Source organism: Aptenodytes patagonicus, chromosome 6 (assembly GCF_965638725.1).
Source record: "Aptenodytes patagonicus chromosome 6, bAptPat1.pri.cur, whole genome shotgun sequence".
Lineage (NCBI taxonomy): Eukaryota > Metazoa > Chordata > Aves > Sphenisciformes > Spheniscidae > Aptenodytes > Aptenodytes patagonicus.
This window is the reverse complement of record NC_134954.1, coordinates 39781040-39796430: the sequence shown is the minus strand read 5'-3', so window position 1 is coordinate 39796430 and position 15391 is coordinate 39781040. Positions and strand designations below refer to the sequence as shown.

The window sequence follows — 15391 nt, the reverse complement described above, 5'->3', positions numbered from 1 at the left end:
TTCAAATCTGGTTTAAAGCTCTTTCAATGAGCCCTGCTAACTCCTGTGCAAAGATCCTTTTCCCCCTTTGAGACAGGTGCACCCTGTCTGTCACCACCAGGCCTGGTGTCATGTAGACAAACCCATGATCAAAACACCCAAAATTCTGCCGGTGATGCCAGGCTTGGAGCCAGGTATTGATCTGCTGGCTTTTCCTGTTTCTTCTCTCATCATTCCCTGCAACTGGAAGGATAGAGGAGAACATTACTCGTGCTCCTGATCCCTTAACCAGTCGTCCCAAGGCCCTGAAGTCTCTCTTGATTGTCCTCGGACTTCTATTTGCAACTTCATTGTTGCCTACCTGAAAAATCAATAATGGATAACAATCTGAGGGCCGTACCAGGGTAGGAAGTTTTCTCTTCACACCTTTAACCCGGGCGCAAGGGAGGCAGCAGACTTCCCTAAGAAGTGGTCCGGTCTGCATATTGGGCCTTCTGTTCCCTTCAGAAGGGAGTCTGCTACGACAATGACCCATCTTTTATTCTTTACGGAAGCAGTTCTTATGCAGGGTGTAGGCTGACTTAACCTTGGTGACACCTCCAAGCTAGATGAACCATCGTCCTCATTATTGTTTGGTTCCACTTGCAGAGCCTCATACTTATTATGCAAAGGCACGTGGGAAGGTGGGGTAGTCCCAGAGGAGACATGCCTGCTGCGCCAGGCAGGAACTTGTTGTCATTGCCCCCTACCCCTTAAGTCACTGGTGGAGAGAGGATAGGGAATCCTCCGTATTATGCATCCTGTCTGCCTGTTGGGCCTGTCCCGGGGAAGGTAGGGTGCGATTCCAGTAGTCTGTCTCTCTCTTGCACTCCCTGGTACTCCTCAGCCTACTCGCCTCCTCCCGGAGCTCTGTCACTAAGCAGAGGAGTTCCTCTACCTGGGCACACCTCCCACAGGTGTGCTCACTGCTGCTGTCCAATACTGGTATAAGAGTAGGGCACATCCTGCAGCCTGACACCTGGGTGGCAGCGTGTTCCCACCGGAGCTCTGCCTGGGAAGCTGCGTCTGTTGTGGCGGGTGTAGAGCTTAAGCGCCCTTCCTGCATGCCCCTCCATGCGAACTGCCGCGCCACACCCTTGCTGAGGCACCACACTCTGTCTGCCCACCCTGCTCACAGCGCTCCTGGTCACCAGTGCTCCCCAAGGGTTTCTTTTATACATGTGGGGGGCTTGCCTGCCGTTGCTCCTGACCCTGCCCAGGTCTCGTCAGCCACTGCCGCGCAAGCTGCAGGCTCCCAGCAGGTATCTCAGCTCCCCCTGAGGTTCCCCCAGTTCAGGAAACCCCCCTGTGCACTGTGCTAGAGCGCTCTGCTGCTGATAGTGCCGGCACCAGAGCTGCTCGCCCCAGCGAGGTTGGATAGTCATCAGAGAGGCCGAGCTGTAAAAGTCACATCTCAGCACATTTGAGTTTTGAGCTCTCCAAAAAGATCAACAGAGATTGGACTGAGAAATGGAATAGAAAGAGCTTAAGTGTGAAATTTGGGTCCTCACTAAAGTTTAAACATAAAAACATTCCCCCAGAAGTCAGGGAACTTTATCTGATCTCATTAAGTTCAGAATATCAGATGCAAAGGAAAAGCACCCACTACTTAAGAGTTTATTATCCAACGCCTCTTCTGCTGTGCTGTGCTTTCCTCTCCCACTTTGCTTACACATCACCTTCCAATGCACGCATAGGCTGAGACAGCTTTTCTGCAGACTGGGGAATGTTTGCTGAGGCATCTGACATAGCTCTACACAAGAAATAGGATAGAGCCTGGACTGAGCTGCTCCAACGAGGCTGTCATTGCCTGGCGCCAAGGCAGCTTGCTTGCCACTCTGAGTGTAAGATAAACTGCATTTAATGCCCCTTCAGAATAAGTTTATATTGTGAACTGTTAGATGTGTTAGTAAACAACTTACCTTTATATATTTAATGGAATACGTATTTACTGAAACTCAGGCTGTGCTATCATAATGTGGTGATAAGAGATTCCTTCACTTTGTATTCCAGAGAAGGAAAGAAGCCTACATTCTTCTTTCCTGTTTCTTAATGTTAGATTTCCCAGAGGACATTACACGTTCTGTGGTTTTACCTTTTGTAAGTCAGTTCCACCTTCCTTGTTATAGGCTGTGTATCTAACAGCTGCTGACTTCTAGCACCGCTATCTTTTGCTCATTGCAAGTTTTTAAATAATTATTTCCAATTAAAAACACATTCACAAATGTGATTGTACTAACACAAAAATCTATGTATCAAAGGTTTTGCTTAAACCATTTCACTAATGACAATCCGATGATGAAAACTGGAGATTTCACTAGTACACATGGAAAACAAACAGCAATGAAAATGAAGGTTTATTATTAGCAGATGATAAGACAGACTAAAGAAAACTAACATCAGCTGTCCCTACCTTAAAAATTGTAGGCCCCTAAAAATTAAAATTCCCCTGACTTGAGTTGTATATATAAAATATAAATCTTAAAATATGTACACACATATGCATAGAAACACCAGACATGAACACATGCACACTTTAATTGCAAATGCTTTAAATACCATTATTAAAATATGATATACCAACCATCGCTGACGCTAGGCACCCAGGAAAGCACAAAAAGATAAAAGAGATATTAAGAAAAACGAGTTTCAATCTGTATTTTGCACCAACCACCTAGTAAAATAACTGCATATAGCTTTTGCTTTGGCCTAAGAATATTTTTTTTTCATAACCTGTCAGCTTTACACTTATTCATGTATAATCCAATTGAGAACAAGTTTTGTGCCTACATAAAGACCCACAAATTAATTTCCAGTGAAAGTGTCAGGGTACGCCAAGACTGGTATGCTAGACTCTAATTGTAAGACTAGTTTAAAAAGCAGATTAAAAAGTTGGAAAAAATAGAATATGTATGTGCAGGGGGGAATACCTGACCAATGCAATATTCTTCGCAATAGGACATAGTAAGGACCTGACGTTTGGGGGTTTTGTTATTGGTTGGTTGTCTGCTTTTTTAGGTCAAGAGAGTACAAACAATGATATGAGTTTTTCATTTTATGACTTCAAAAATCTTTGATAAAGGTTTCTACTGTTCCATTCACTGATGTTTTGTGAGTTAACACTTTGCAGCCTTATATGCTAACAATATAAAATTTTGCCAAAATATTACCTGTATTAAGAACTCTTAGAGTGTGACATTTAGCTACAGTCACAAGATTCTTCCTAGTATCCACAGATACTACAGTATACTTTTTCCTAAAATGGGCTATACGCAATGGAAACATTGATAGGTATCAATGTGAGGTGCTAAAAGATTTGGTTTTGTTGTGCTAAAGGGCTTGATAATAACATTATAGCATTCACAAAACACAAGCATTTTTAACGGAATTGCAAAGAAGCCCCAGTTTTGGCTTTTAGGTGCTATCTGAAATTATATGGGCCAGAGTACAGGTGAGCAGGAATCTCATTTTCTTACTTCACAGAGAGTGAAGTTTGCCAGTGGCACCATCCTAAACTGACATGGAAAATGAAATTTCACAATGAATAGGAATTCAAAAATTTTACTTAGGTAAATTAAACAGTATTTAAATCTTATTTCAGCCATTTTGAAATGTTTCTGCTGCTCTCCAGGCAGGAGAGAGGAACTGAAGGAGCCCGAGAGCTAGCTCTCTTGGACTTTGTGGGCTCTCGAGATATAAGAGGGCTGGAAGCCCTGGGAATGCTTTGTGCTGAGGAGCCAGGATCCTAGAAATTGAAGTTCCCAGTATTTTCAGCCTTCCATTTTGCTGGCAGGCTGCGGAAAAAATACAGATAAGCAAGCTGGCAAGGAACTAGCAGTTTGGAAAGTCTGAATGAAGAGAGTGATTTATTCCAAAACTTGAAGGCTTTCTCCTGGAATTGCTTCAAAATTGGGTCAATAACTGAACAGATACTGTTGAGTGTTTCAGAATCAACAAACATTTTCTGATAAAAACACATCAGTTCAGAATTCTTGAATCAATGCTCAGTAGTTTAATTGTCCCAGAGTGCCATAGTCAAATACAGATATTTTTAAAGGCAGCAGAAAATTGCCATGGCCCCTTAAGCACACACTTTGCCTATGCCAATGCTATGGAAAACCAGACTAATGGCACTGAAGGGAAGATCAGGGTATAGCGGAGTGGTGGTGATTGCTGGAACTGAAGAGTAACAGCATCAGTGTACCTGTAGGGCTCTCGCCTCAGCTCTCTTTTTTAGCTTGCTCAGTCCCTTCCCAGGCAAGAGCAGCAGTATCCGTTTTGATTACATTGCTGATAAACCCTAAATCAGTGCAGGTGTCTGTATTATTACCATGGGCTAACATTTGTAAGGATCTTCAGGCAGACAAATTCGAACTCCAACTCAAAAGACCGTGAGATATACTTACAGAAGGAATAGTCAGAAATAGGTGGGGTTTTTTTCCCCCATGTATTTGTGTGTGCAGTCTGGAATACATTTTCAGAATACTGTAGATATGTATTTCAAGAACATTCATGCAGCCATAGAAAACTGCATAATTGATAACCCAATAGTTACCTGCATCTCATCTAGTTTGGACTGAATGTCTGGAGGGAAATCTCCTGCTCCGCAGCTAAAAGGGTCAAAAGGTTCTGCTCCAAAAAGGTCTCTCTCTGGAACAACAGAAAAGTGAGTCACTGAGAGAAAATGTATGGGCTACAACAATAGCTCTTTGAAAAACTTGGCTTACACCTCCTTACAAGCTGAATAATAGCACCTCCAGATATGCAACTGATTAACCACAACTTTTAACATCCAAATTTGAAAGCCGTGTCTTGATTAGTTTTCCAAAGTTTAAAACTCAATTTTTTTTTCCAAGAACACCATCAACTTCTGTTTAAGCCTCTACTTAGCTTTCGTTAATGCTTGTGCCTTCAAGAGGAATTTTAGGGATCCGATGACAAGAAGTTCCAATTTGAACAGGGCATCTCCTACTGAAGTGCGCTCTCGGTGTGTATAGGTGTTTCACAAATGAGGAGGGAACAACTGGACATAAGTTGACAAATTTAATCTTAACATTATGTCAGAAACATTCTTGCAATCAACCTAGCCTTCATGTCCCCTGTCTGCCAATTCTTACCATCTGGTTAAGGACATCTTTAAACAACTACCCTTACTCATGGAAGGTAAGGCCTACATTTAATAGAGTTCCTCAATGCACAGCTGATAGTAAGTAAAACTAATTGTCAGGGTTTTAAAATCTTGGGTAAGATCAAATCAAGAAGGAACGAATGAAAAAAGCATAGGACCATGAAAGGTCACTTACCCTAAAATTCCACTAAATCTGGATCCATAAATAGAATGATTGCAAATTTCTCTCTGTCAATACCATACAGTTTCTCACTTTTTCTTAACTGTAGTATGCTTTCTAGCAGTCAGGGTTTTTTTTTGTTTGTTTCTTTTCTGTCTGGACAAGAAGAAACACCTCCAATACATTTTTTTTCTTACTAGAACAGTGTAACACTAGTTCTTCACATCTTACAGCCCAAATATTTTGGGTTGGCTTTTTTTTGTTTGGGTTTTTTTTTTTCTTCTCAGTAATCAGATTTTTTTTCTCTCTACATGTAATGGTGCCATCTATAAAGACTTTTTCTATTGCACATTGGATTGAACTAAACCAGTAAGAAAATAATTTTGCTAATCCAACCCAACCACACTGATTGCAAAATTTACAGAACCAAGTTAATAAAATCTTGTCATTGGTGGAGAGAAAATTAAAACCATATCCTATGTCCTAACTTTCACGGTTGTCCAGCAAGAAACCTGGTAAGCATACTACCTACCTTAAAGCAATGTTAGCTTAAGAGCATGAGAGTAAAAGGGGCCATTAGTATCTTCGAAATGACTAGATAGTTTTCTGGTTAAGCACAAAATTTTACCCTTAACATCCAAGATATGGAAGCTGACAACTGACTACTTGACACAAAATCCATGTTGCAGTGTTACCAGTCATCTTATCAACGTTGAATATCGTGCATATAGCTAAATAAGTGTCTTTATTTTGGCCTCCTTTGAGACAGAGTTTTAGACCTGTACTTGTCTAGGCTCTTCATCATTTTATTGTGCGTGTCAGTCTCCGTGGGTTTTGACCTAATCATTTAGGTGTTATCGAGCTGCACAATAAGCATTTTAAATAATTAGCAGCTACCAGCATTCATTCCCATAATAAAGTACAGAAACAAGCAGGAACTTAATTAATTACATATTTCAAAAACTGTGGCTAAAAAGCTACAAACTGTCACATGGGATCAGGAGATGGCCCAGATCAGAGCGCCTTATTCCAAAAGCCCACTCGAGCCAAAAAAAAAAATTCTAGCCTTTCCTGGCAGAGGCAGACCACCTGCATGCAAAAGAGACTTTAACTAGGATAATCTAATGTAAAAATTAGGATCTATCTCGTCCCTTGCCTCTTTCACAGCCAAAATGGGTCTGCTCCAGTATAACCAGTGTCCTTACATGCTCCGACACTCCTACCAAGTAACCTTCAGATGTGTAGCAGCTTTGACTTTCAATCTGACCTCTATGGGCAGAAAGCGATTATGCTTTATGCTCCTCCTAAGTCTATTTGTTCATTATGTAGGTCCATTTTCTTTCTCTCTTCCCCCCTGCCCCAGGTTCTTTTTACCCTTAAAAGGAGCCGACAGTTTTCTGTGTGGTCAGACAGCTAAAAGGAGCCAGTTTCAACACCAAGCCTTAGCAAACATTCGAGGAATGTATTTAGGACAAAACAGTACAGAACACAACTCTTGCATTTCTCAGTACTGAAATATGACTTATCACTATTTTTGAAAGCAAGTATTTTGTACGCTATTATGGATCTCTCATTCATGCTTTATTATTGGGCTTTTGTTAATGACAGCACTTCTGAGCTCATTTGCAGGAGGAATGGCAGAAGCTTTAGCTCCTTTAATGTCACCTGCCTTCAGGTGAAGGATTACTTCATTTATATTGTTATTCAAGGCAGCCTTCAAAGTTAAACTGAGTGTAACTTATTCTAAGTGACAGAGCCCAATAACCCCTGTACAGAATAAAATTCAAAACAGAGAAGTATTTCCTAGCTGAGTTTCTATGAAAAATTATTATTTTGCGAACTACCTCTATTATAACTTGCTACCCATTTCAGCAAACTGGCTGAAAAAGTCCATAGTACAACTGCTTTTCTGCACTTAAAGTCTGTGTGTTATTTGAGAGACTGTACTGCTAAGAGTCAGGGAAGGACAAAGTTCCATGAAATATTTTCAATAGCATCATCAGTATTTCTCTTTTGAACAGAAGCTGAAGAACATGTGGAAACTGGACAAATACTAAAATTTAGTCACTGCAGAGCTGCACTATTGCATGGGATCTCCATAAACTTATCCGTTAGTGTTCAAGCCACTGCTCACAGGGGGGCTCCTTTTTAGCAGAGATGGGATAAATCAGTAATTTTTCATTTCAGGCTAGAGTATTTGCATGAAGATTAACTATAACAAGAATATCTTGCCTGGCACACTCCCCAGAATAATCGTAGCATAGACAGGCATTTCTTTCTCCAATACATAGCAACCAGTAAGCCTTTGAAAATGATCCTTTCAAACAGTACATATAATTTCCTTTCCCTTTTCCATTAGTTTCTGGATGGAAATAAATTCACAGCTTGGGAAACCGACCAACAAATTCAAAACCATGAAATGTTGATGTTTTACATCTGCAACTCAAACCACAGAAGACATGAACAGGTAATAAATTCTTGTTTCTGTGACCTATCTGACATTCAGGACAAGAAACACGTAATACTGGAAAGCAGCAACCCACACTCTGTAACAAACTCAAAGCTAGCAATTACCAAACAAAACTACAAATATTTGGTTTTTCTGCTGCATTTTGCATCCCAATCTTCTTTACCTTAGCTATCATCCAGGCACAGAGTTATGCTGATACATGCTTTCCCCAGTTATGTCCTGGAGCAGATGTGGTGATAAATAAAAATTAATCACACTGAAGGCAAGCACCCAAGAAAATATTTGGAATAAGCTGGGTAGTGAAGTCCAGGAAGCCCTTCCCTTAGCTGCAGGCTACTCCATATTTTTTCTTTTGGAATTATTACAGCATAAAAAATGGTTCCACCATTATTCTGACAACAGACTCTTAAATATCTCTGGAAAGATAGCATCTTGGAGCAGATTTCTACATCTGCCAGTTGTGATCTTGGATTGTTCAAGATACATTTGAGTGAAATAAAATGTTGAACAATTCGATAGAGAATGTTGCTCTCCAGTTCTTTTCCAAGATATGACAATAATGCTGTGCCAACAAGAAACACAAATTCCTCCTTTAATTAATTAAAATTAACACATTAATTCTGTCCTTTAAGATAACTTTCAAGAACATTTGCAATCCTTTACTCCATGAGGAAGCAGCAGCATGGTCTTTAACACTGCATTTTTGGTTGCACTAACTATGCATTGGTCAATTGTTCAATTAAGCAATTACTATACTGGGCTGCAATGTTTATGTTTAGCCTGCAAGCTGGTTACTGCAAACTTAGTGTTAAAAGAAGTATTTCTCAGCAACATTTTGAGTAGAAATACAATTCTGGAAAGGGCTTTTGTTTTGGAAAGAATCACTTTTTTGCAATTATTACCTAAAGAGACACCACAGATTTGTCCAATCTGCAACTTCCTGTCCAAAAAATCATGCCATTTTCTCCTCTAAAATAAGTAAAACCAATCTATTCGCTATCACTGATATACCCAGTAGTAAGCAGACATTTTCTGAGAAGCCATATTGGTATAATGTTGAATAAGAACTCAAAATTTCCAGAAACTTCTCCCTTTTTTAAAGCTTAAATGCTTTGGAGATAACTGCCTTTCCGAGAAAAGGTCAGTATTGTACTCTTCCAGTATTAGAATGCCGAGTTTCTTGAACTATGTACTGTTAGCTAGTCAAAGCAAAAGATATAATTTATAACCCCCCAATTTTTGCTGGGGAAACTACCCAAAGGACAGCCAGCAAGCAAAATTCTAACTCTAGGCAATTCTCTTCATGAAAAGCTGAACTGTCATCCTGGTGCCAATTATCAACCATGAAGCTTTTGGTCTTGGAGGAATCCGAAGTCCTTGGTATTGTTACCGGTTTCCTGCAAATAGGACCTGTCTCTCCTGTGCAGGGTTATTCTTGGGTGATTTGTCAAACTGGTCAGTTGATGAGTAAGATGAACTTTGGCTTTGAAAAGCTCATTTTGCTTGAGCAGGCCAAGTGCCATCCCTAGGTAACAGGCAGATGAACCTCACTTAGACAAACGGAACAACTGAGGTTGACACTAGCAAATAGATGGTGCATCCTTATCTTTCACCTTGTTTAGTACTGAATGTGATAAAGGTGAAAGTTATAAAAATGATAAAATCCAAGAAAACCACCCTATAATTTCATCAAAAGTGATGGAAAAAACCACTCAAGTGCAGTGACAAAGTAGAGATAAGAACATGAAAAGATGTTCAGAAGACGTCAGAAAATGGGAGACTCCAAACTTTGGCTCCTCTTGGTTACCACCTATCTGACTTGTACTGGAGAAAGAAATGCCAGCTTGCTTGTACTGGCAGCAATAACACCATATAAAACAATGTATTATTGTACATTATTATAGTAATGTATACACAGCTTGAATGAGATTCTTATGGGAGCTGAACTTTCTCATCTAAGACAATAAATCCTTGTTTGATTATAAAATATTCCTCTTCTGTTTCAAATTGCATTTTTGAAATATGCCAAAGGGTGTTAATAGCTGATGAATGCAACAACTTTCAACATATAAAGTACTATGACGTAGACTGAAAAAGCAGGGATCAAAAGTATAAAGACTATGATGTACTTCTGTGATCTCTCTCTGAAGCACGGCACACTGAGGAGCATAGAGAATTAACACACACTGACTGCCACGTCTCTGAACTACATCATCTTAATTTAATGCAAATGAATGAAGTGCAGAAGAAACAACTATTTTAAACAGTACATATCACTGAATAAGCAACTTATTTATAGAATTTTCTATATTACAAAACCCACTGATTAAACAATTACAAAACCTACATAGCTGGAATTCTCAAGACCACTCAGCATTGAGTGCTGACTCCCACAAGATTTCCAGCCACAATTTCAATGGAACTGAGGTAGGACAATAGCTAAAAAAAAATCTCATGTAATTCAATTCAAGTTATTATTTTTGAAGCTGGATATGCACACTGAGAATGATTTTATGGCATTGTCTGTAGTTTCAGAGGAACAAATATGAAAACACAAAAGGATTTCTTGGAGGGGGTGTCTGAATTATTTTTTTGTTGTTCTTTACAAAGCCATAAAAATGCTCTTAATAGAACAGTTCTATTCTAATATTCTATTAGAATATTCTAATATTCTTTTAAGCTATTTAAGAATAGTTTATATTAACTATTCTTAATAGAATATTTTTAAATTCTGTTAATATACTTTTTGAGAAACCCACAGAATGTCACCTAAATTAATTTAAAATCTTCTCTTAAAAAAGAACAGAATTTTTAATTGAATCAATAGCCTCTACATCTATTTTCTCTTTAGAGGGTGACAGTCATTCTGAGCAATGGAAACAAAAGGTGCATAGGATATGGTATTGGGGAAGACATTCACTGACTTAAGTTTTACAATGCATTTTTATAATTGCACACAGCTCTCATTCATACCTGAAAATTCTACATACTAGCAGCATTCCCCAAAACAGGCAGAAACTCTTCAAATGTGGTTTTATAAGGTGGCAGGCAGTAACATTAATGTTCCTTATCCATACTAAAATAGACATCAGAAATAGAAGATACTACGCACAGACTGGTATTTCTACAACCCCTAAGATTGCTTGTGTATGCTCCGCTCTCCTCTCCCCCCAAGGGTTTTCCAAAGGTTTTAAAAATACTTTGTTGACTCCTAAAAGATTTCCAGTGAAGCCAAGAACCTTACCCTAGCTGCTTTCAAGCCTTTGGAAAATAAAATTGCTATTGTTAATAATCTTTTGAAGATCTTTTAGGAGTGGTCCACAGATCTGGAGTGGTTCATCAACTATAACTGAAAAACAAAGCTGTAGATGATATGGAAAGTAGTATTAAAAATAGAATTCCAAGACGGTCTACATGTTCAGGGATTTCTTCAGCTCTCCCTTCTGCATCATCATCACCATACTTACTCCACCTGCTGTCTTCCCCAGAAATGTAGGCTTTAGATGCTACAACTGTGGCTTGACAAGGAAAGAACTAATAGGAAGTAAAAATATTTCTTGAAGTAAGTACAAAAGAGATACTGTAAAAGAAAAGCCAAGTTAAAATCCCCAACCAAACTCCTTCAAACTGTTTATATAATAGCTTCAGCAAGTAAGTCAGTCTGTTCATAATGTAACTTGGCAGCAACATCAATGACTTTGGGAAGATGGTATAAAAATGAAATGGCATTATCGAATGTGATTTACAAAAACTGTATTTGGCTTTTCATGCAAAATGTAGGCAAATCGTTAAAGATGCTTTATTAAAAAAAATGTAAGCAAAAATTAGGTCAGTTGTTACAAAACTTACTGATCTCTGTAGATCTACTGGGTACTGGAGGAGGCTGTGTACCATTGCGAGTAGGTGTTGATGACTGAGGGGATATGGGAGAAAAGGGAACCATATCAAAGATGTCAGTGGAGGGTGATTTAGGTGTCACACTGCCTGCCTACAATAAGGACAATAAATATTAGGGCAATATTTCACATGAAAGATCACAATACTGAATTCTTCAGCATGCAGATAAGAGCCACATTTTCAAAAAAGTTAAAAATAACCATCAGCATGCAAAAAACAGCTCCTGACACCAAGCAAATGGCATTTGCAGTTCAAAGTCTGAGACATGCTAGAACTCTCCAATATATAAGCAGCAATGTAATTTTTCCATTTTCAGTCCATCTGGTACAGCCAGAAATGTATCACAGTTAAACCTGAAAAAGCTGGTGACAAGCAGTTCTCTATTGCAGACAGATGAATACAGATATATTCACAAGGCCCATTTAAGGTAATACTGCAACAACAATATGCTATGCTCCAGAGCGCACAGAACAAGTAGCTAAAATTAAAACATACAATCCCAATATTTCTCGTTTACTAATTCTTCCTTACATGATAATTTATTTGACAACCTTAAAAACCTGGTGTGATCAAAGCTTCAAATGTATTTTTTGGTAAGTAACAACCTAGACATGCCATACACTGAATATTAATATCCAAAATAAAACTCTCATCCTTGAACATGTAAGAAGAGATTTCATTAGTAAGGCCCAGGAATTTGGAAGGGTTCAAAAAAATACTGGATAAGTAAAGAATCCCCAAACCTGACAATTACTATTGTTCTATAGCCATATTTATTTTTTAATAATTAATTCCTCCTGCCATCAGTCCATTAGTTCAGGACACAAACGAGGCACAATCAAGTCATAATAAACTGAACACTAAAGACAGATGATGAAATAGATTAAAACTGAGATTGACAAGCCTAAGACAAAATATATATGCAAAACTAGTTTGCATGTTAATGTTATTACTTAGACAATACAAAAAAACTATATTCTGTATATTAGAAAGACTATAGAGCCAGGCACAGGGAAAGCCTGCTACTTTTAAATAAGATTCAATTTGACCAAAATATTCACATGAAAATTTTTAAGCACAAGTTACATTAGTCACACAGATCCTTTTATTCAGAATACATGAATACAACAACTTGGCATGCGGGTAGTCTTTAGCACTGCAGGTCCATGAGAGCTTCATGGACTTAAACCTTATTTTGGAATGCTACTTTCTTTAGGGCCTCTGCTGCAGCAACTGAAGCTGCCCTCTCACAGCACACGGCACATATTTCTAAGCCAAGTCTATAGGTAGCTCTGAACTACCTCTACTTCTCTCTGGAGGCTGCAGTGGCTGCTGAGAAGGAAAGGACACTGATCCATGGTCTTCCACTGAATACATTGCTTAAAGAGAAAACTAGACTCTTAAGTCCTACATTTCCTATTTCTTAGGAGTTTTGAATTCATATTTTTACATTTGGATTAGGAGAGATCTAGAACTGTTCAATATCTCCAAAAACCTGGGATATTTCTACCTAAGTATACTGAAGTGCCAAGCAAAAGAAAAAAAAAAGGAAAATAAATCCACATTTAACATACTGCTTTTTTTTGTTCTGTTTAAAAAAAAATTAGTCATGTTATTCCCTGGCAAGACCAGAGCTGAATTAACTTCATAAAATACCTCATTTTTAAGGTTTTTACACATACAGACTCTTGCTGACCTCAACATGAGTTAGCATAGCAAATTCAAAGATAGTCTGCTGTAAAAAGATTTCAGTGCATACTGTTTAGACACAATAGGCTCTTACTACTGTGTTCATGGACCTCGCAGTAACTTCCTAGAGCCTTTGTGCATAGTCAGAGAACCAGTATAATTTAAGTCAGGGAGATCGCTGGATGTCATCTGCTCCCACTCAAAGCAGGGCAATGGATGTGCTTGACCCAAAATAAACATACAATGAATCTCCTATTCCATTTTTCATAAAAACAAAACTCTCTTGTAGATAGGTTTTGTCTGCATCAGGAAGGTGGGATCAGGTTTAATGCACAGGTACACGCCATGTATTAACCTACATTTCCCATCAACATTGATGGATAATCCTAGAACATCTTGGAGACAGTAAACGCTAATGCAGATTCTCCTTTTTTGCTAAGTGTTTATGGCTACCTAGAAGCTAGATAAATAAACAGTATTTATGTTTAGTCTTAAATGAGTCTTTTAGGCAAAAAAAAGCAAAACCAAACTTTACACTGTCATTTCCTGTCTATATGCCATTTTGTTGAAGTTACTGGCCATTTTGATACTACTGATACAGCTAGTTTAAGTAAAACTATAATTTAAGAAATGTATATTTTGAATACACATGAGCACAAGAAGCATTTTTATTTAGTGAACACATGCAGAAAGCCATGATGTTTGCCAAATACAGCCAAATGTTACTTGCAAATGGAAGAAAAGTTGAGAGTATAAGCATATTGCTATGAAAAAGCAGGCAATATGCCCATTTCATATTTAAGGATAATTTTCAACCTTCATTTTGCACAGTTTTTATAAAGTATGCTAAAAGGTATTTAATGGCTGATTGCTTTTCTATTAATTCATGGGGGGGGGGGGGGGGGAAGCCCTTGAAGTTGGACCTTTAGAATTGTTTGTTTTGAGTAACAATTGAATAACAATTTGAATATATTCTTAATATAAAGAATTCTAACAAAAGATTGACAGATAACACAGAGGTAATTAATTAATGGACTAATTTAAACATGTTGAAAAAATAAGAATTTATGGTTTGGGGGTGGGAGAGAAAAAGCTATGTAGAAATAAGAGTAAGTCTTCACAAGTTCCGTATTTTAAGAGTATCCCTAGAGAATCTAAGATACATCTGCTCTGTCCTTTAACCACTGTACAAAATGCACATTTTTAATGCAAGTTAATACACAACAGAGAACAAAGGAAAGCCAAAAAAACAAAAAAAGCTTTTGCACAGCAGGATTACACGAGGTCTTGGGCAGCTGTATTCACTGGTTGGCTTTGGAAGACCACTTTTTGAAGGTGGTGGTATTAACAATCCAGATGGTAGTCTAGAGTCAGGAGAACTCCTAGGAGTAAGCGTAATGGAAGAGATATCTAAACAAGGAGGTGAATCCTCATTGTTACACCAGAAAAAAGTAGAGGGTCTTTGAAACATATGTTCATCATTATCACACTTTATGTGCAGCAGCTGAAAAGGAATCACAGAAAGAGAAAACATTCTGAGGAACAGAACGTGGTAACGTCAGGGAAAGAAGGAAAAAAACCCACCACATTTCATATTTCAAAAAAGTTTGTCAGCAGCTTGCTGTTCAGTGCTATAATTACAAGATACAGAACTTGAAAATATTTTAAAACAAAATCTAAAAATATACCACAGTAAGAGATAGCCCAGTAGTAACCGGAATGAAGACAACTTGCTCCTTGATAATTACACCAAACAAAATGAAGACAGGCACCTTTCCAAAAATGGGTGTGCCAGATGCACTGACAAATGTCTAAATTCACCAATGTATCAGCAGTATCTCATCTCTGCACATGTAAATTAGCAGGTAAGCACATATCTGGGGAGCAGAGTTACTCTGGTGGTTAAAGCACAGGTCAGAATTTTCTTTCTCCAAACCAGGAAACACCTACCATTTATATTCCACCAATATTTAAAGAAAATTTAATTATTTAACTAAACTCTTCTTACAATAGAAGCTCACAGTGCACA

The 15391-nt window shown here is 38.3% G+C and overlaps 1 protein-coding gene across 8 annotated transcripts in view; it reads right to left on the bottom strand.

The window, feature by feature from the left end:
• The window catches only part of GULP1 (GULP PTB domain containing engulfment adaptor 1), a 169337-nt gene that overhangs the window by 8749 nt on the left and 145197 nt on the right, over positions 1 to 15391 (bottom strand). For 7 of the 8 annotated variants that reach the window (XM_076342186.1, XM_076342184.1, XM_076342188.1 and 4 more), the window contains 3 exons: positions 14642 to 14866; positions 11626 to 11764; positions 4574 to 4668 (listed from right to left, as the gene is read on the bottom strand). In XM_076342186.1, coding sequence (XP_076198301.1) covers positions 4574 to 4668; positions 11626 to 11764; positions 14642 to 14866 — 459 coding nt within the window. The remainder of the gene's footprint in view (positions 1 to 4573; positions 4669 to 11625; positions 11765 to 14641; positions 14867 to 15391) is intronic. The other variant, XM_076342192.1, reaches the window with a different exon arrangement.